Raw genomic sequence first — 21,802 nt, 5'->3', positions numbered from 1 at the left:
GAGGGGTTCCAACCCAGACTTAAGTGTTTATTCACTATGTGATCTCAGGTGAAATACTTCTTGTCAATAATCACAGACTAGGGGCCCACAGACTTGTCTGACAGTATGTTTTAAATATCGGACTTACTTGACAACGTTTAAAGTTTTCTACACAAAAATTCAGATGCCCTCTCGTTTTAGAAATGTGAGAGATTCAGATCTCTGGGGCCCACATTCTCCTATGGCATGGATGGGCTGGAGCTTGGTGGCATTTGTCACAATGCCCCTTGCCCAATTCTTCTCATCCTCCCTGTTGCCTCCCTGAGTCCTGTAGGCGGTAGAGTAGGTAACCTTGATCCGAAGCAGATAGCATAGAAGTATCCACTCTCAGTCACAGATGGGTCTGTCTTAGGAGGCAGTGTGGCCAGAGTAGAGGTGTTCATTGTGCCTGCATTTCAGAGTCACCTGATCCCAGGCTTCATCCCCAGAGAAGGCTGAATAAGTTAGTCTGGAGTAAGACCTAAGCACTGCCAATTTTTAAACTTTTTATATTGAAATAATTTCAGACCTACAAGAATAGTACAAAGAGCACCTGTACACCTTTCACCCATATTTCCCAAATGCTAACATTTTACCACATTTGCTTTATCATTCTCTGTCTATGGGAATTCCCTGGCAGTCCAGTGGTTAGGACTCCGTCCTTTCACTGCCGAGGGCCCAGGTTCAATCTCTGGTTGGGGAACTAAGATCTCGCAAGCTGCACTGTGCGCCCCCCCCCCCAAAAAAAAGTATCATTCTCTGATTCTTTGTCTATATACATAGTAATTTTTTTCTGAACCATCTGAAAGTAAGTTGCATACCTGATACCCCTGTATCTCTAAATACTTAAGTGTGAATTTACTGCAAAAAAAAAGTATGACCTTTCAAAACCACAAAGATTGAGCAAAGTCAGGAAATTAAAGTTGGTACATCACTACCATCTGCTCCTCATTCAGCCTTCACCATTTGTCCCAAGGATGTCCTTTACAGCAAAAAGGATTCTGTCCAGCATCACGCATTGCCTTTAGTTGTCTCTTCAGTCTCCTTCAATCTAAACAGGTTTCCTCCATCTTTTCTTGACTTTCATGACCTTGACACCTTTGAGGATTGCAGGCCAGGTGTTGTGTAGAATATCCCAGCGTTTGGGTTTGTGTGCTGTTTCCTCATAGGTAGAGTTAGGTTCTGCAGGACCACCTCCGAAGGAATGCTGCGTTCTGCTCAGTGCATTCTGTCAGGAGGTGCGTGATGTCGTTCTCTCCTGTGGCTCGTGGTGATCACCTTGAGCCCTTGGTTAAGGTGGTGTCTGCCGGGCTTCTCCACTGGGAAGCCTCCCTTTTCCCCTTTGTGATTAGTGAGTATCTTGAGGGGAGCTTCTCTGAAACTATGCAGATACTACCCTGTTCCTTACCAAACTTTTACTCACTAGTTTTAGCATGGCTTTGATATTTTTCAAAAGCTCCCTGGGGAATTCTCATCTGCCCTGTCTGGTTAGGTAACCTTGGTACGACTTCCTTGTGTTGAGGTCTCCTCATCTCAAAACTGGCTAGGAAGGGTCTTGACTGCATGGAGTGTGCGTGAGGAATCAGAGTAGCGCGGGCCCATTTGGCAGAGGGCCAGGCGCAGGCTCAGGCGTGCAGTAGGCTAGGGGCAGCTGCAGACGGCAGACCTGCCCTCTTCCCCACCCCCAACAGGCATGGCTTAAAACACAAGGGTGTGCTCTTCCTGCACAGACAAAACCAGGAAGTGGGCACTTAGGGGGCTGGTGTCTCTGCCAGCATCAGGGGCCCCACTCCTTCTGTTTTTCTGTTCATCATGCTTATTGGGAGGCTTAAGATCACCTCCTGGCCCAAGGTGAAATTCTGGTTGTCATGTGGGAGCAAGTGGGGAGCAGGGCGAAGAGTTCCCTTTGAGAAGCTTTTCTGGAAGTCCCACACAACACTTCAGCTTACCTCTCATTGGCCAGACTGCGTCATGTAGCTGTGCCTGTGTGGCTGCAGGAGAGGTGAGGAGATGTACTCCAGCTGGGGCCATTGCCATCCCCATGAAAACTGGGCTTCCCTTCGTGAGGAAAGAGAGGCGAGTGGATATTGGATGGGCAGCACACCTTGGCTGCTACCTTAAGGAGCAGTGGAAGCTGCAGAGGGTTGAGTTGATGAAGATAAATGTTCTATGAGATTCTCAGTGACTCACTTAGAGGCCTCGACTTAGCTATCTGCACAGCAGTTTACTCATTCGAGGTAGACAATTACTAGACTGCTAGGGAACAGAGGTAAAAGCAGGATTAAAAGAGAGAGAGGAGAGAAAAAACAACACAGTCTGGGAGCAGTGAAACTTGCTGCCACAAAACATGCAAACTAGACTGATCATTCAGGGTTCTTGCAGGCTAGCTGGGAGTGTCGAAGAGAAATGTGTTGGTTGTTTATGGGTTTTCCAGGACACCTTCAGCGTTTAGCAGTGGAGCACAGGCTGCAGGCTGTCTCAGTGTGATGTCTGCCAGGATCCTCCATCAGTACCACCTGCATAGTTAGGCCAGATCTGTACCATTTCCTGCATCTAAATTTCTCAGGGTTACAGGGTACATGGGGTCTTAGGGAGCCCACCCTGTCAGAGGGAGAGGGAAGGAGGGTTTCCATACAGCATCCACCCCGTCAGGGTTTGGGGTTTTGGGGAGGAAGGGGCCTTTGCTTTTACAAAACCCCATTTCCCTGTGCCGCTGCCCCCACTTCTTCCAGCAGGAAGGAATGCACTGGGTGCTATGCTGGGCAAGGACGTAGCACTCGCTCTCTGGGAGCTGCAGGCGCTCACCTCTCCCGGCCTCTTGGGAGTGAGGAGTGGGCCGAGTGCTCTGAGCACAGCCAGGCTGGAGTCTGGCTGCCCACCCTCAGTGGAATCAGTAATCAACCCCTTTCCTTGCCCCCAGGAAGTCTCTGAGTGCCCTGGCCTTCTCCCCTGATGGAAAGTACATAGTGACGGGGGAGGTGAGTCGTGATCATGACTGAGTGGGTGGGGAGGGGCCTTGGGGCCATTCCTTCTACCCCCAGGAGGCCTGAGGAATCCCTGGAATAGCTCCTTCCTGGGCTAGAAAAGCCCCGTGACAGATGGGGGTGGTGGCTTTCGGGCGCACTCTGGGGCAATGCCAACTTCAGCCCCTCAAGCCCCTCAAGCCCCACCTGGGTGCAGAACCCGGCAGCAGTAAATGGCCCCATCTTCCCCAGAACGGGCACAGGCCTGCTGTGCGCATCTGGGACGTGGAAGAGAAGAGTCAGGTGGCGGAGATGCTGGGCCACAAGTACGGTGTGGCCTGTGTGGCCTTCTCTCCCAGTATGAAGCACATTGTGTCCATGGGCTACCAGCACGACATGGTACTCAACGTCTGGGACTGGAAGGTAAGAGCTGACTGGTAGGTATGTGACAGGCAGCCAGCTGCCAGAACACCCTGAGTCTTGGGCATTGGGAGAACTAAATAAGGTAACTTGGTAAAGTGTTTAACCAGCAAATATTTATTGAGCATCTACTACATGCCAATGCCGGTTCTAGGCGCCTGTTGCAGGGCATGTGACAAGTTGTCAACCCAGGGAACATACAATTCTTTTTATATTGACCAGCTGTGACCTTGAGCAAGGGACCTAACCTCTCTGTGAGTCTGTTTCCTCATCTGTAAAATGGGTATAATAGTATCTGCTTTGTTGAGTTGTGAGAATTCAGTGAGTTGATATGTGCTGGAAGGCTGGACTTTGGAACAGCTTGGGGAGGACTTGGAGTCGGGAGAAGTGGGTATCAAGTCCTGCCTCTGTTCATGACCTGCTGTGTGACCTTGAGCATGTGACAGCCCCCTCTGAGCATGACAGGGTGGTGGGGAGATGCACTTCCCTTGTAGGACTGCTGAGGGGATTCCACGAGTTATCCTGTGAAGGGCTCAGCAGGGCCCAGAGTAAGAGCCCAATATCCGGCAGCATGGGTCGTGTTGTCCTTACCTTCCAGCTGTGGCTGTCCTCAACACCATGTGTGGGCTGCAGGGCTTGGCCTCTTGAGGAGAGCTCTGGAACTTACTCTCACGTGGGAACCTTTCCAGGCCTCAGTCTCCTCTGTGTTGGGAATGCTAAGAGTGTCACACGTAGGTTTCCCCAAAAAGGAGGGCCCAAGAAAGACAGACTTGGAGCAGGGGAGGGTGGAAAGACGCAGGGCTGAGGGCAAAGGCTCAAAGAGTCTGATGAGGTGGGTGCTGGCGTGAACTTCTCTGCACCGATTCTTCCAGAAAGACATCGTGGTGGCCTCCAACAAGGTATCATGCAGGGTCATCGCCCTCTCCTTCTCCGAGGACAGCAGCTATTTTGTCACTGTTGGGAATCGGCATGTGAGGTTCTGGTTCTTGGAAGTCTCCACTGAAGCAAAAGTGAGTTGCTGTCCCTGCCACCTCATCCGGGCCCAGGGGAGGAACTGTCAGGGGCAGTAGGGACTCCTGGTTCTACCTGAGATTCAGGGGCAGTGGTCTCAGAGGCTGTCTAGCCTCTCAGGGGTCTGCCTTTGCTTCTGGGCCTGCTCTCCAGGTGCTGACTGACTGGTAGGCCCTGCTGGGTAACCTCCCCTGCTGGACCCTGGGGCCAGACTTCATCCCTGGCCTGCTGCCTCAAGCCACTGTGCCTGGAAGTGTGTGTTCTCTTTGTTCTTCCCTTCTCCATTTGGAGGAGTTTCTGAGAGTTCTCCTGTTTAGCTGTGTTGTATCCACTGGTCATGAGAGGCCCGCCGTGACCTTGCTGGGGGCTGGGCCATGTGGACAGTGTCTCACTGTGCCCTGCTCTGCCTCCAGGTGACGAGCACAGTGCCCCTCGTGGGGCGCTCAGGCATCCTGGGTGAGCTGCACAACAACGTCTTCTGTGGTGTGGCTTGTGGCCGGGGCCAGATGACAGGCAGTACTTTCTGTGTGTCCTACTCGGGCCTCCTCTGCCAGTTCAACGAGAAAAGGGTGCTGGAGAAGTGGATCAACCTAAAGGTACCCCAGCCTCCCTCTCTGCTCTCAGTGGGGGAAACACTCCCCATGACATGTGTCTACAGGGACACTCAGCAGTCCCCCTGCGTGATAGTTGGTCACAACAGCTCTGGGTCTGACTTCCTGTTCTGCTTGTACAACTCTGGGAGAGTGACTTTCCCTCTCTGAGCCTCAGTTTTCTTATCTGTAAAATGGAATTACTGCTGCCTACCTCGCAGAGTTGACAGGGGAGTCATGCGAGATAATATATGTAAGGCACTTAGCACAGTGCCTGGTTCCCCTATAATGGGGGTCAGGGTTACAATTGCTTTTCCATCACCATTTGACCCAGTTCACGTTACTTTTCTTCACTGGGCACTCTTGGCTGTTGGGAGGACCGCTTTTTTTTTCTTTTTTAATCTAAGGTATCATTGACGTAATAACTTTTATATTACTTTTATCATTAAAGACTATATAAAATACATAAAATTTTAAACTAAAAGGTGACATATCAATAAATTACAGAACCACTTTTCTTCGGGATCTGAGGGTCTGAATCCAAGCTGTCTTCCTATCCTGGGCTTGGATGCCTGTTTGGCTGTTAGCAGGAGCATCACAGTTGTCCTCCTTGTCCTATTCCTGCTCTTATGACTCCCCTCTGGAGCTCAGCTTTAGGGTTAATGGCATGGCAAGAGGTGTGTGGAAGAATTCCGAGCTTTATCTGTCTTTCCTAGTTGGTTAAACATCATTTATTTCTCTCACTTGAATCCTCTTGCTAGAACTCATGCAGCTTTTAAGCAAGTCAGAAGCTTTGGATGGATAGATGTTTAGCCCCTGAGCAGGTGTCTTAAATGACCCATAAACTTAGTCCCTCTAGATTTGGAAAAGCTCCTCTAAGCTCTATCCAGAGGTCTGGCAGTTCCTGCCCCTTCTATCTGCATGCCCTGGCAGAAGAGACAGTCCTTCCTATATATAATAACTTTTTTCCGTGCTGCTTTAAAGTATAATCTCTATGAAGGTATTTTTAAGCAATAAGGAATAAAGCCTAAAATTTAATTTAAGCCTAAAATTCAATGCTGCTACTGCAAGCAACGTATCTGAAGTCACAATCGGCTGAGATATTTTCCACACACAGCTGAGTTCCTCTATAACAATGATAACTCTGTCCCAGTTTGTGCCTCTGTCTGCCTGCTGCCCCCATTTCCTTCAATAGTGACTGAGCACTATATCCTGATTTCAAAAATCTTAACATTTGCAAAAATGGGTTTCTTAGACCCCAAAGCTGTAAGGCTTTTCTGGAGGCCCAAGGCTGTTCTGTCAGCCCCCATATCCCTGAACTGGGCCACACAAAACACGAAGTCCACTTGGGTCCCCTTTGCCCCCACAGGTCTCGCTGTCTTCCTGCCTCTGTGTCAGCCAGGAGCTCATCTTCTGCGGTTGCACAGATGGGATAGTCCGCATATTCCAAGCCCACAGCCTGCAATACCTCGCCAACCTGCCCAAGCCGCACTACCTTGGAGTGGATGTGGCCCAGGGCCTGGAGCCCAGGTACTGCCTGGCACGGGGAGGGAGAGGGGCCTACCTAGAGTCTGTCTTCTGGTATCCATCCATGCTTCCAGATCCATCTACCTACTGGCCAGCCTTGGGCTGGAAGCAGGATACAGGCTGTAAGGAGGCAGCAGGATCTCGTGAAGTCTGCAGCCTAGTGAGGGTGCTGGATGATAAATGAGTGCATAAACAAGATCATTTCAGATAGTCGTAAATGCTTTGGTGAAATAAAGCAGGGACTCAAGAAGGAGAGTGTCTGGGAGTGGGGCTGTTGACTGGGTGGCCAGGGGAGGCCTCTCTGGTGAGAACAAGCCAGCTGTGTGGAGAGCTGGGTCCTGACAGCAAATGCAGAGGCCTTAAGGGGACAGCACAGTGGGCTCCGTGTGTCACAGGAACGGCTGGGGGCTGTGTGGCTGGAGCCCAGTGTGCTGTGGGGAGGGTGGTAGGAGACAGGTGTAAGCATTGATGGAAGCTGCTGAGAGGAGCTTGAAGCCTATTCTGAGGTCACTGGGCAGCCACTGGGACCTTAGGCACTGGTGTTACTGGGTCAGGCCTTGAGTAGTAGCTCCTCTGGCTGCCATGTTGAGAGTGGGTGGAGGGGCTGAGCTGTGGTATATCTTCCCTTTTGTAGTAAGTCTGTTTTGTGAGGGTTGGGGGGCTACCTAACCAGAGAGTTCGGGGTGCCTGGGGCTGCCTCTTCGTAGGTTGCTGGACAGTACCTCCTGGGTGTGCCTTTTCTAAGAGAGCGCGTGGAGGGGCTTACTGGATGTCGCAAAGGAAAGAGAAGGTGGGTGAGCAACCCACAGACAGTAGTGTGTTGTAGTGGCCGGGGCGCCCAGCTCTGCCACCTTCTGCTGTGTGCTGTGTGGCCTCGGGCAGGTCACTGTATCAACGAGTGCTTCAGTTTCCTAGTCTGTAAAATACAGTACCTACCTCTCATGGAGACTGTGGGAATTCAGCACAGCTACAGCTCTCGGCTCGGCACACAGTAAGTGCTCAGTCAACTGTAGCCTTGGTAGGAAGGCCCCAAGCCAGGGGACGGCTCACCAGCCCCCTTACACAGGGAATTTTGATCATGTGTTTGTGAGGCTGAGAGAGAGAGGGCCTGATCTTTGTGCCCATTATCCTATGCTCAGAGAGAGAGGATGGAGCTTGGGCCGAGTGAAAAGAGGGGAGAGAAATGTTAACAGGAGTCGAAAATTCAAACACTCTTGGGGGCTAGGCAGAAGCTTCCAGTTTACAGTCTCTGTATTAGAAGCAAAGCAAAGAAAGAAGGTGGAGGAGTGAGAAGTGGAGTTGGAGTAGGAGAGATGGGTCACCACAAAGATCATAAGGGATGGCATTGCCAGGCAGGAGGCAGCTCAAGCATCACCAGAGGCAGCTGTTACTACTCACAGTGACATTGATGGTCACTGATGACTCACGTGGCCTTGTCAGCTTCCTTTTCAGCAGGAAGGCAGAAGCCATCTACCCGGATACAGTGGCGCTGATCTTCGACCCCATCCACCAGTGGCTGTCCTGTGTGTATAAGGACCACAGCATCTATATCTGGGATGTCAAAGACATCAACAAAGTAGGCAAGGTGTGGTCAGAGCTCTTCCACAGCTCCTACGTCTGGAATGTGGAGGTGAGCCCCTCTCTCCCTCCCCCTCCCCCTGCTTAGCCCCCAGCTGGGGCTCAGCTGAGGAAGCTTCTGCAGAGTTTGGGGAGCCCATTCAGCCATACATGCAAAAGATACTCATGGACCCCTACTATGTGCCAGGTGCCGTTCTGGGTGCTGGGGACACAGCTGGGCAGGAAACTGACACAAGTCCTGATCTCCTGGAGCTCACATCCGGGTGGTAGAGTAAACCTGTAAACATATCAATATGGAACGTGCCAAGTACAATACTTCTCTGAAGAAAAACGAAGCCGCCTAGGGGAAGGGGGGTTCAAGAGTGCTATTCTAGAAAGGAGAGTGGTCAGGGCAAGCCTCTCTGAAGATGTGACATTCGAGTGGGGGACCTGCAGGAAGTCAGGGGTGAGGCGCGCCACCATTGTGGGTACGGCAAGTGCAAAGGTCCTTCAGCAGCAGCGTGTGTACCCCAGGGAGCTTTCTGTCGAGGGCGTTTGCGTAGTTCACGGCTTTTTTTTTTTAATTGATTGATTGATTGATTGGCTGTGTTGGGTCTCCATGGCTGCGCGCGGGCTTTCTCTAGTTGCGGCGAGTGGGGGCCACTCTTCGTTGCAGTGCGTGGTCTTCTCATTGTGGTGGTTTCTCTTGTTGTGGAGCACGGGCTCTAGGCGCGCAGGCTTCAGTAGTTGTGGCGCGTGGGCTCAGTAGCTGTGGCGCATGGGCTTAGTTGCGCCATGGCATGTGGGATCTTCCCGGACCAGGGATAGAACCCGTGTCCCCTGCATTGGCAGGTGGATTCTTAACCACTGTGCCACCAGGGAAGGCCTTTTTTATTTAAGTGTTGAAAAAGCCTTTATTTTCTGAGAATGAATCTGTGGGGATTTTTCATTCTGAAGCTGTTCTAAGTATAATACTTCTTGCAGATAAGACTTGTAGATAAGATAAGGTAGAGAAAGAATTGTAGTCTGCTTTTTTTTTTTCCTGAAAATTTCTTATTATTAGGAATGTTTGTTCTAGAGAAATTATGTTTTCAGTGGCCCAGTTTAGGATTGTGAGAAATAACTTTATCCTTTTGAATAGGCATTATTCAGCCCTTTGCTTGAATACATCTCCTTTCATGGATCTGACATTTCTGTTGATAGCACTTTTCTCACTTAACAAGAATGTTTTTTAAATAACTTTTGAAATTTATATATAAATATATTATCCTTAAAAAAAGGTGAGATATTACAGATCAAGCTAAAGTCTTTTTTGATCACCTCCCCAGCCCCCACTCTTGCTGGCTCTCTCACCCTCACTCTTGTTATCAGTTGATTATGTGTTTTTTTTTTCAATTCATTTTCTTTGCATCTGCTGATTATTTATATATATATTCTCAACAGAAATATCTGTGGGTAGATCTTTTAATCAGTTCTGGAAAGTTCTCAGCCAATATGGATTTAAGAGTTGCCTCTACCCCATTCTCTCTTTTTCTGTTACTCTAATTTGCTGTCTTTTTCTATCCTTCATATTTTTTTTCAATAAAACAGAGATCTAGAAAACCACACGAAAGAAATGTGCAGTTGATTGATTATTGTTAGCAGCTGTTGACACTCGAGGCCTAGATCCCTTTATTCATTGGGGTTGCAATATGGTGATATTCTAATTCTATCATTTCTTTTTATTAGTTGGACTGCTTATATGAAGAGAAACTTCCCTTCATCTACCATTTGGTCACCCAGTGGTACACTTCCTATAGGAAAGGCAGGATAAATGCTTGATTCTTTCCCTTTAATTACCAGTTTCCAAGATAATGAATTGGTTCCTTGTTCTCTAAAGGTAACTAGTTGTTTTTATTTAATATCATTATTAATTCACGTATTTGAATATATTGGATATATTTTAATTGACTGCAATTATTAACATTATTGGAGCTCAAATTGTCCCATCTTTGGCCAGTGGAAGCCTCTTCAGGTTGGCTCCTGAGTCCTTTGGACATGATGCCAGTAGTCTTTGATTAGCTACCTTGCTAATGACAAGGGATGACAAGGTGTCCTAGCCTCATCTTGTGCATTTCTTGCCCCAAACCTGGAATCAGCCATTTCTTGAAGAAGCCCTGTTTTCTGTTTTGTTTTGTTTTTTCACTTTGAACTGGTATGTCAGAGTCACAGTCTGGGTGCTGGGGATGCTTATAGCTGTTGGATTGATCCTTCCAGAATCCTAGTTCTCAAAGACATAGGGGGATGATGGAATTAGAGTATCCCCAGTTAATCATTTCCTTGTTCCCACATTATAATACAACAGCCTAAGAATGATAATTCAATTCTGAAAACAGTTAAAACAATTTTTTTTGCAAATGTTCTCCCCATTCTCCCCTAATTTTTAGATTAATTATTCTGTATCTATATGATCTGATCATATAGTCATTATATACTATATTCTCTCTCTTTTGACCCCATTTATTTGAGGGGAGTATAAGTGTACATATATATTATGGCAAAATATACATAACATAAAACTTACCACTTAAATCATTTTAAATATACAATTCAGTGTTATCTAGGACATTCACAGTGTTGTACAACCATCACTACTGTCTAGGTCTGGAACTTTCTCATCACCCCAAAAGGAAACTCTGTACCCATTAAGCAATCACTTTCCATTCCTACTCTTCCCAGCCCATAGCAACAGCTAATCTGCTTTCTGTTGCTATGGGTTTGCTTGTTCTGAATGTTTCATATAAATGAAATCACAGAATATGTGGACTTCGTGTCTGATGTCTTTCATTTAACAATGTTTTCAAGGTTCATCTATGTTGTAGCATGTTTCAGTACTTTATTCCTTTTTAAGGTTGAATAATACTATTCCATCATATGGATAATACATTTTGTTATGCATTTATCAGTTCATGGACATTTGAGTTGTTACTTTTTGGTTTATTCCCTATTAATAATAGCCAAAATAACATTGTGGCTATTGTGAATAGTGCTATTGTGTAAAAGCTTTGTTTGAACACCTGTTTTCACTTCTTTCGGGTGTATACCCAGCAGTGGAATTACTGGTCATGTGGTAATTCTATGTTTAAGTTTTTGAAGAACCACCACCGGACTTTTCCATGGCAGCTGCATCATTTTACTTTCCCACCAGCAATGTATGAGAGTTCCAATTTCTCCACATCCTTGCCAGCACTGGTTATTTTTCTGTTTGGTTTTTTAAAAATTATAACTATCTTAGTATTTGCAAGGTATTGTGGTTTTGACTTGTATTTCCTTAATGATTAATAATTTTGAGCCTCTTTTCATGTGCTTGTTGGTCATTTGTATATCCTCTTTGGAGAAATGTCTATTCAAGATTTTTGCCTATTGCTTTTTTTATTTTAATTAATTAATTTTTAAAAATTTATTCTTGGCTGCATTGGGTCTTCGCTGCTGTGCACGGGCTTTCTCTAGCTGTGGCGGGCGGGGGCTACTCTTCATTGTGATGTGTGGGCTTCTCTTTGCGGTGGCTTCTCTTGTTGTGGAGCACGGACTCTAGGCGCACGGACTTCAGTAGTTGCAGCACACGAGCTCAGTAGTTGTGGCATGTGGGCCCTAGAGAACACGGTCTTCAGTAGTTGTGGCGCTTGGGCTCAGTAGTTGTGGCGCATGGGCTAGGTTGCTCCACAGCATGTAGGATCTTCCCGGACCAGGGATTAAACCCATGTCCCCTGCATTGGCAGGCGGATTCTTAACCACTGCGCCACCAGGGAATTCCTGCCTGTTTTTTTTGGTGTTTTTTTTAACATCTTTATTGGAGTATAGTTGCTTTACAGTGTTGTTAGTTTCTGCTGTATAACAAAGTGAATCAGCAATATGTATACATATATCCCCATATCCCCTCCCCCTCCCTATTTCTTAATTGGGCAGTTTGTCTTTTTGCTTTTGAGTTGTAAGAGTTCTTTATATATCCTGGATACTAGACCCTTAACAGGTATATAAGTTGCAAATATTTTCTTCCATTCTTTTTTTTTAGAAGTTTTATAGTTTTATTTATTTATTTAATTTATGGCTGTGTTCGGTCTTCTTCGCTGTGTGCCAGCTCTCTCCAGTTGCATCAAGCGGGGGCCACTCTTCGCTGCAGTGCACAGGCCTCTCATTGTGATGGCCTCTCCTGTTGTGGAGCACGGGCTCCAGGCGCATGGGCTTCAGCACTTGTGGCACACAGGCTCAGCCACTCCACAGCATGTGGAATCCTCCCAGACCAGGGCTCAAACCTGTGTCCCCTGCATTGGCAGGTGGATTCTCAACCACTGCACCACCAGGGAAGCCCTTCTTCCATTCTTTATGTCGTCTTTTCACTTTCTTGATAGTGTCCTTTGATGAACAAAGGTTTTTAATTTTGATGAAGTCCAATTTCTCTATTTTTTGTTTTGTTGCTTGTGCCTTTGGTGTCATATCTAAAAAACCATTGCCAGACTTCCCTGGTGGCGCAGTGGTTGAGAGTCTGCCTGGCAATGCAGGGGACACGGGTTCGTGCCCTGGTCCGGGAAGATCCCACATGCCGTGGAGCGGCTAGGCCCGTGAGCCAGGGCCACTGAGCCTGCGCATCTGGAGCCTGTGCTCCCCAACGGGAGAGGCCACAACAGTGAGAGGCCCACGTACCGCAAGAAAAAAAAAAAATTGCCAAATTCCTAGTCATGAAGATTTACTCCTATGTTTTCTTCTAAGAGTTTTATTATTTTAGCTCTTCCACTTAGGTATTTGATCTCTTTTGAGTTAATTTTTGTATATCGTGAAGTAAGGGTCCAAATTCATTATTTTGCATGTGGATGGATAATCCCAGCACCACTTGTTGAGCAGAGTGTTCTTTCTTCCTTGGGTGATCTTGGCACACTTGTTGAAAATCAACTGGCCATAGATGTATGGGTTTAGTTTTGGATTCTCAATTTTATTCTACTGATATATGTCTATCTTTATGCCAGTACCACATTGCTTTGATTACTATAGTTTTGTAGTGATTTGGTTTGACTATTTGGGGATCCTTTGCAATTCTATATGAATTTTAGGATCAGCTTTTCCATTTCTGCAAAAAAGACTGTTTACGTCCGTTGTAATCTTTATATTTTCCTTTCTTCTGCTAGCTTTTGGTTTAGTTTTCTCTTCTTTTCCTAGTTCCTTAAGGTGAGAAGTTAATTGATTTGAGATCTTCTTTTTTTGTAGGCATGTACAACTGTAAATTTCCCTCTGAGCATTGCTTTTGCTGCATCCCATAAGCTTTGGTATACTGTATTTTCATTTTCATTGGTCTCAAAGTATTTTCTAATTTCTTTTTTGATTTCTACTTTGACCCATTGGTTATGTAAGGTTGTGTTAATATCCACATATTTGTTAATTCTCCATATTTCCTCTGTTATTCATTTGTAATTTCATTCCACTGTGGTTGGAGAAGATTGTTTATATGATTAAAGCCTTTTAAGTTTATTGAGACTTATGTTGTGGCCTATATGTGGTCTATTCTGGAGAATGTTCTATGTTCATTTGAGAAAAATGTGTTCTGCTGTTACTGGATGTTCTCTATCTCTCTAGATCTATCTTTTTTTTTTTAAGCTGAAGCAGTCATTCATTTTATTTATTTATTTATTTATTATTTGGCTGTGTGGGGTCCTAGTTGCGGCACGTGGGATCTTGCGTTGAAGCGTGTGGGCTCTTTGTTGTGGCACACGGGCTTCTCTCTTGTGGTGCACGGGCTTAGTAGTTGTAGCATGTGGGCTCTATAGGTGTGGCACGTGGGCTCAGTAGTTGCGATACATGGGCTCTCTAGTTGTGGCGTGTGGGCTCTCTAGTTGTGGTGCACAGGCTCTAGAGCACACAGGCTTAGTTGCCCCATGGCATGTGGGATCTTAGTTCCCCGACCAGGGATCGAACCCACGTCCCCTGCATTGGAAGGTGGATTCTTAACCCCTGGACCACCAGGGAAGTCCCCTAGATCTATCTTTTATTGAAAATGGAATATTGAAGTCCCCAACTATTATGTAGAACTGTATATTTCCTCCTTCAATTCTGTCAACTTTTTCTTCATATATTTTGGGTCTCTATGTTAGTTGTATGTTTGTATTTGTTATATCTTCTTTATAATTGACCCTTTTTTGTCACTTGTAATAATTTTTTACTTAAAGTCTATTTTGTCTGGCATTACTGTAGACATGCAAAGCTCCCTTTTGGTTACTATTTGTATGGAATATCTTTCCATACCTTCACTTTCAACCTGTATGTATATTTGGATGTAAAGTGAATCTCTTGTGGGCAATATATAGTTGGATTTTTTTTTTTTTTTTGGCGGTACACGGGCCTCTCACTGCTGTGGCCTCTCCTGTTGCGGAGCACAGGCTCCGGACGCGCAGGCTCAGCGGCCATGGCTCATGGGCCCAGCCACTCCGCGGCATGTGGGATCTTCCCGGACCGGGGCACGAACCCATGTCCCCTGCATCGGCAGGTGGACTCTCAACCACTGCGCTACCAGGGAAGCCCTGTTATGTCCTTACTTTTATCTGTACTTCTCTACTTTGTCTCTCTTGTCCCTATCCTGATCAATTTTGTTTCCATTCCCAGCAGTTTCTCCTCAGTATAGGCCTTTGTCCTGAAAGGAGCCCTGGTAGGTTAGTTTTGAGAGCTCACCAGGCCTTGATTTCTCCAGCCCCTTCAGGCCTTACTGCTGAGCCCAGCACTCAACCACTATTGGAGTGGATGACCCCCCACCCCCACCCTGCCAAGTTCAACTACTGTTCAGTTTGGCCAGTTGTGCTTTCCAGTGAATACCTGCTGGCTACTTTGAGGTTAGAATACCTCATTGCTCCTCTCTGCTTTCTCCCATATACATGTTGAGAACATGTAGGTCTTATGACTGGAGGTAGTTTGTTCCTACCTGCTTGTATTTGGGGGAGTTATGAGAATATATTGTTCACCTACTTTTGTTATAAATATTGTCCATGGGGTTTTGGTTTTGCTTTCAGGTTTCTCTTTTTCACGTGGGAATTCTGAATTAAAAATCTGTGATGCTGCTGTCATCATCATCTCAGAATCCAGGCTTCCATATTTTGAAATTTCTTTATATGTTATCTCTTTGTCTCTCTGAGTTGCATTCTGAATAACGTCTTTAGTTCTATCTTTCAATTCAGTTAATTTTCTTTTCAACTGTGTCAAATCTTTGGTTTTTAATATGTTTTATTTTTCATTTCTAGGAGTAGTTCTATTTTGTTCCTTTTCAGCTCTGCTTGGTTGTTCTTTATAGTTTCTGGTTGGCTACTCATACTTTTAATCTTGTCAAAGTTCTTTTATTTCTTTAAACATAGTAAACATAGTTATTTTAGAGTCTGTTAGATAATTCCAGTATTTGAAGCTAGACTCTGTTGTTTCTGCTGCTTCTTGCTCGTGGTACCTTGTTTCCTTTTGTGCTTAGTGATTTGCACTACCCATTTTCCTTAGAAATTGATTTGTGGGGATGTTTTATGGACTGGACTGAAGATGGGGCATGGTAATATATGGTAGCATTTTGTGTCTTTTTTTTCTTGCAAGGCGTTACACTAAGGCTGTTTATCTGCAACGTACTTTTATTTCACCATGCAATAGTATATCATAGTGCTGGCATTGAAGTGCTTGTAATGAATCTCCTTTGCCTTGTTCTCTGGGGACTGTAGGTGTATCCTGAGTTTGAAGATCAGAGAGCTTGTCTGCCATCAGGATCTTTTCTGACTTGTTCCTCAGACAATACCATCCGCTTCTGGAACATGGACGGCAGCCCTGACTCTCACTGGCAGAAGAACATCTTCAGTAATGTAAGGGGCTTCATTGTGAACCATCTTTTAGGAGGAACAAAGGCCTACTTGAATCTAGGATAGGGGGGTAGGAGGGAGTTTTATGGAACCTCAGTGTTAAGCTTCACTAGGGACAGGAACCAGGAACCAAGGCTGGTCACTCTCTGTCTCCTATCTCATTTCTCTCTCTCTCCCTCTCTTTCTTTCTAGGTGACATGGTCTTTCCTGTCTGCTTTTTTTAAAATATATATATATATATTTATTTATTTATTTATTTTATTTTTGGCTGTGTCGGGTCTTGGTTGTGGTCCTCTCTGCTTTTCTTTACCACTCAGCTCCTGCTGTCTCAGTGTGTGTGGACACAGCCACTCCAGGCAACCCGACATACTCAACAAAGAAGAAATTGCTGCCCAAGTCTTGAGTTAAAACTCCCTGGGAGAGCACCTGATGGGCCAAACCAGGCAGGGGTGTCTCCTGTCTAGCTAGCTGCCACGCAGTGAAGCCTGAGGTGGAGGTGCTGGCAGGATCCCAAAGAGAGCCATGATGAGAGGCTGGGGAGAAACACTTTACTGAAGAAATGGTTGGTGTTGCTAGGTCAGTGAAGGAGCTTCTCTGAGGAGCTGAGGCCTGAATCATGCATTCACTGATTCTACAGATAGTTATTAAGGTCAGTGCTAGGTGCTGTGCTGCATGCTGGGGACACATCAGTGACTAAGGCAGACCCTTCTCCTGGCCCCGTGACACCTACAGTCTAGTAGGGGGAGGCAGCCAGCCAATAACTGCACAAATTATGATATAATCACAAGCATAATAAGCACCATGAAAGAAAGTTGTAAGGTATGAGTAAGATATATCTAAAGTCAGTCATCTGATTTTATCTGTGGCATTAGGGGCAGCCTCCTGGAGGAGGAGATAACTGAACTGAGATATGGAGGATTGGGAGGAGTAAAGAGGGGAGGAGAGAGTGTTCTACACCAAGGGACAAAGGCCTTATGGCTGCAAAGAGCTTGATGAGTTGGAAAACCCAAAAGAGGTTAGTGTGGCTGGAACAAAAAAAGCTCTTAATGCAGGGTGTGTATAGCAAATGCTCCTTTACGACTCCCCTCACCAGCGCCCCACGTCCCCCTGCCATACTACCATCTTCTCTTCTGCATCTGTGATAACCATGTTATATTTGGTTGCACACAATAGAAAAACCCGAAGCGAGGTAAAAGTTTGATTTTCTGACTTGTAAAAATAGTCTAGAGGTAACTAGTCCAGGCTGTTTTGGCAGCTGTAGGAAGCCCTTAGAGACCCAAGAGCTGTCCAGCTCTCCACTCTGCCCATTTTGAAGGAGCCCTTGTCATCGTGGTCCAGGATGGCTGCTGGTGCTCCAGTCATCACATCCAAGTTCCAGGCAGCAGGATAGTGGGAAAGAAGCAGAAGAGTTTTCACTTGCTTTACACCTCATTGACCAGAATTTATTGACACAGCTTCATTTAGATGCAAGGGAGTCTGGGAAACATAGTTATTATTCTGAGTGGTGAAGCTCCCAGGTCAAAATTGGAATTCTGTTACTAATGAAGAATGGGAGACTATCAGGAGAAAAAATTGCAGAGGTGCTCCAGAGCTTCTCATAGCACTGACCTAAGTCCTTTCCCGCTTGCAGACCCTGCTGAAGGTTGTGTATGTGGAGAATGACATCCAGCACCTGCAGAACATGTCACACTTCCCAGACCGGGGGAGTGAGAATGGGATGCCTGTGGACATGAAAGCTGGAGTACGAGTCATGCAGGTCAGTCCTGATGGCCAACACTTGGCTTCAGGCGACCGAAGTGGAAATCTGAGGCAAGTGGGCCCTGGCGTTGTCTAGTGTACATCTCCCAGCTTGGGCTCAGGTACTAAGGGCAGTGGGGAGGAGCCCTGGCCTTGGCACCTCCAGCTGCCTGTTGGGAATGAGGGACTGTGAGTAGCAATCTGGTAGCCAGCCACCCCTGGGAACATAAGCTGAGAAGGGGCTTCCAGAAGGGCTAGCTCAGGGTAGATCAGGGTAGCTACTGGGGCCTCAGCAGCTGGGCCATGTGAACTCTGCCTGCAGGGTGGACAGGCAAACTTGCATGACTCTCGGGCATGGTGACACCTTCTCAGCCACATGGTACCACTGCTGAACCATCAGAGAAGATGCCAGCTGGAGCTTGGCATTTCTGGTGGCCCTGAGAGAGGGACCAGAGGATGGGACATCTGAGGGCTCGGGCTGCTTACCACCCTGCAGAGGTTTTTCAAGATGTGACAGGCCCAATAGGTGCTGACAGAATATGAGTCCTGTCACAGGGATCAGGTTTAAGGTGGCGAATGTCAGCTATGACCCCCTGGGTAGTGGAGCTGTTGCAGAATGGGAGGGACTGGGGCACTGGAGAGGATGTGCCGCATAACGGGGCAGCCACCACGCAGCACCAGTAGTATAGCCTCCAAGTTGTCAGATCTTCCCATTGTCTAAGAAGAACATAAAGTGCAGACTTTTTCTGTGAAGTTCCATGGTTTTTAAATGTTGGCAACTGTTGTGATGTCAATCACTGCATGAGGCAAACTGAACGTGTCAGGGGGCTGCTCCCGTTGACAGCACTTGGCTGTGAATGGTGAAAACAGTGAGGAGAGGTAACGTGGGCATAGCGATCTTCCCCCAGGCTGGCCGCTGGCCTGAGTACCATGGGTATTGACTGATTTAATCCTCTCACCGACCCTCTGGCGTAGGTGCTGTTATTCACTCCACTTTCAGATGGGTTCCCTGAGGAAAGAGAGGCCAAGTGGCTTGGCTAAGGTCACACGGGTAGAGAGTGGAGAAGCTGGAATTATTGTTTCTTATTTCAGTCCTGGATGACCTGTTGTCTGATTTCATTTGGCAAGAATGTGAGGAAAGTCTGGATCTGAGACTTTTTAAGAATGAGAGGGAGTTCCCTGGGGGTCCAGTGGTTAGGAACTCCACGCTTTCACTGCTGAGGGCCTGGGTTCAATTCCTGGTCAGGGAACTAAGATCCTACAAGCCACAGAGTGCAACCAGAAAAAAGAAAAAAAAAAGAATGAGAGATTAGAATCAAATGTTCCCACCCATGGGTCCTATCCTTGAGTATGACCTCTGACCCCTGCCCCAGCCCCAGGAATCACCTCTGATATATCCCTATCCTAACCTTTGTTCCCCCAGAAGACCATCCTAGGTGTTACCCATGGAACCAGAAGGGGCGGGGTGCCCGCTGAGGTTCTCGCAGGCTTGGCAGGTTTTTAGATGAGAAACTGGTTGGGCACCTGTAGACTACTTGGCCAGGGTAGGGTGTTCTCCACGTCACCTACCTGGCTGCTCTGACCTTTTCTGGTAGTGGCAGAGCACCTGGAGCTGAGGGGTGGGGGCGCCAGGCAGGGTACAGCAGGCAGTGTGTATCTCTCAGGATCCACGAGCTGCACTTCATGGACGAGCTGGTCAAGGTGGAGGCCCATGATGCTGAGGTGCTGTGCCTGGAGTACTCCAAGCCTGAGACAGGTGAGCCCATGGCAGGGGAGCAGCCTGCCTGGCAGAACCACAGGGAGGAGTAGTTGGTGTCTGGTGGGACCGTAAATGACAGGGCAAGACTCGACTTGTTTACCCTGGTCCCCAGTGCCCCGAACAGAGCTCAGGCTAAAGAGGTGAAGGTTGAATGAGTGAATATATGAATGAGCTCCTCCTCTGCTGGAGAAGATAAAGATAGATCAGTAGTCAAACATATTCTTTGGAAAAAGTTTGACACTTACAGAAAAATTGCAAGAATATTATAATGAATATCTGTAGCCTCTTCACCCAGGCTCCCCAAGTTTTTTCTTTTAAATCCTGTCTGACCTGTGACAGAATTATCTGCTTCCCCTCTTTCCATTTCTATGTATTTGCGCACTTTTAATACACTTGTAATAAAATAATAGCATGTGCATTATTATTATTAAAGCGTGTATATTATTATTATTATTATTTGCTGAACTACTTGAGAGTAAGTTGCAGGCATGCTGCGCTTTCACCCTTAAATGCTTCTGTGAGCATTTCCTAGGAATGGGGACGTCTATTTACATGACCACAGTGCACTTATCAAATGTGCATCTTATCAAATCTGTCATCTGTCTGGGGTTCTTATTCACGTTTTGCCAGTTGTCCCAATGCTGTCCTTTACAGCACCTTTGTTTTTCCAGTCCAGGTTCACACTTCAGTTGTTGTGGCTCTCTTGTCACCTTTGTTTTCGAATATTTCCACAGCCTTATTTAATTTGTCTTTATGACTTTGGCTTTCTGCAGAATATAGATCAGTCATTTTTTAGAATTTCCTTCAATTTGGGTTTGTTGTTCTCCTCATGATTTGATTCCGATGATACATTTTTGGCAGGAATATAATGTAGGTGGAGTTATGTCCTGATAATGTTAATGTTCTTTCCCATGCTCTTCCTTCCCCCACACCCTCTGCCCCACCAAATTTTCTTTAAATTTCTTTTCATTCAGTACACCTCTCCCGAGCTCCCCTCCACCTCAGGTCATGTGTTAGGGCTCAGACATAGCAGGTGTCCAGGCTAGGCACTGTCTGAGGGGGCCAGCACGAAGGTCCAGTGGCTGAAGGAAAGGTGGCAGCATGTGGTCAGTAGGGCCTAGATGAGGCTCGTGTAGCCAGAGCTCAGAGAGTGAGGGGGCAGTGTTTTGGGGAGGTTGAGAAGTTGGCAGGGTCTCACGTGGCTGCCAAGTAGCTGGACTTGGTAGGGAGGAATGCTGGGCTCTGCTGGAATGTCTGGTGTGGGCACAAGTGGAGGAGTGTCCACGTGTGCATCAAGATTCATCCTGCAGGAGCTGGTGGCAAGGGATGTGAAATGCCAGGGTTTGGGGCTCTGGGGAAAGACTGCACAGAGTGGGGGAGTGGCCCCTTTCCGGGTTTGTGGCAAGTTGACTGCAGTTAAGAAACCGAACTCCTTCTTCAAGGCCAGGAAAGCTCGGTCACACTGCTCTCTGGGAGACCAGGCCATCAAGCAGCCTCCCAGAAACCCAGTGGCACCCTTTCCATCCACAGGGTTGAGCTTGCTGGCCTCAGCCAGTCGGGACCGACTGATCCACGTGCTGAACGTGGAGAAGAACTACAACCTGGAGCAGACCCTGGATGACCATTCCTCCTCCATCACAGCCATCAAGTTTGCTGGTGAGCCCTTTCCTTCTGCGTCCTGTGCCTCATTAGATGGGCTCCTTTGACTGCACGTAACAGCGAAAGCCACCTTTAGCTTAGAGAGAAAAGGGAGAGGCAAGCTCTGGATTCAGGCACAGCTGGATCCAAAGATTGCATTTTTATTTATTTACTTATTAAAAAAAACTTTTTTAGACTAATTTTTTTTAATGCTTTTGGAGTATCATTTATTTTGGCTGCTCCACGTGGCATGCAGGATCTTAGTTCCCGGACCAAGGATTGAGCCCGTGCCCCCTGCAGTGGAAGCACAGAGTCTTAACCACTGGACCACTAGGGAAGTCCCCAAAAGTTGAATTTTTTAAAGTTACCTGGACTCTCTCCCTCTGTCAGCTGTGCCTTTCTCTCGTGGGCAGGATCTCAGTGGTCACTGTGCCGCTGGAAAGAGATTTCCCCTCTTCCTGTCAATTTTGGCAGAAATTGGTAGCTGACTTACCTTGTGCTGGCTTGAGGCACCTGCCCTTTCCAGAACAGTTATTGGTGCCAGAGCTTTGGAGTATCCTCTTGGGCTGGGTGTGACTCGTGTGCCCCCAGCCTCCACCTGCCTCCACCCCTGATCCAGGAGGACTGACATTAGGTGAGTGCTAGTCCGCAGAAAGAAATCAGAATGCCAGTCCAAGGTGGAATGGGTTTGGGTGACCTTGGCTGAAAAATAGATGACGGTGACAATTGCTGGAG

General features: G+C 46.9%; 1 protein-coding gene across 1 annotated transcript in view; it reads left to right on the top strand.

Annotated features, from left to right (window-relative positions):
• WDR62 (WD repeat domain 62) overlaps positions 1-21,802 on the top strand; it is a 46,761-nt gene that overhangs the window by 6,130 nt on the left and 18,829 nt on the right. Inside the window, exons 4-13 of the mRNA XM_059999343.1 lie at positions 2,939-2,996; positions 3,234-3,404; positions 4,274-4,411; positions 4,826-5,008; positions 6,372-6,532; positions 7,970-8,159; positions 15,799-15,936; positions 17,564-17,742; positions 19,335-19,426; positions 20,960-21,085. Of these exons, the coding sequence (XP_059855326.1) occupies positions 2,939-2,996; positions 3,234-3,404; positions 4,274-4,411; positions 4,826-5,008; positions 6,372-6,532; positions 7,970-8,159; positions 15,799-15,936; positions 17,564-17,742; positions 19,335-19,426; positions 20,960-21,085 (1,436 nt within the window). The remainder of the gene's footprint in view (positions 1-2,938; positions 2,997-3,233; positions 3,405-4,273; positions 4,412-4,825; positions 5,009-6,371; positions 6,533-7,969; positions 8,160-15,798; positions 15,937-17,563; positions 17,743-19,334; positions 19,427-20,959; positions 21,086-21,802) is intronic.

The sequence above is a fragment of the Delphinus delphis genome, chromosome 20 (genome assembly GCF_949987515.2).
Source record: "Delphinus delphis chromosome 20, mDelDel1.2, whole genome shotgun sequence".
Taxonomy (NCBI): Eukaryota; Metazoa; Chordata; class Mammalia; order Artiodactyla; family Delphinidae; genus Delphinus; species Delphinus delphis.
The sequence above is the reverse complement of the archived record's forward strand: the minus strand, read 5'-3'. Positions and strand labels throughout refer to the sequence as shown.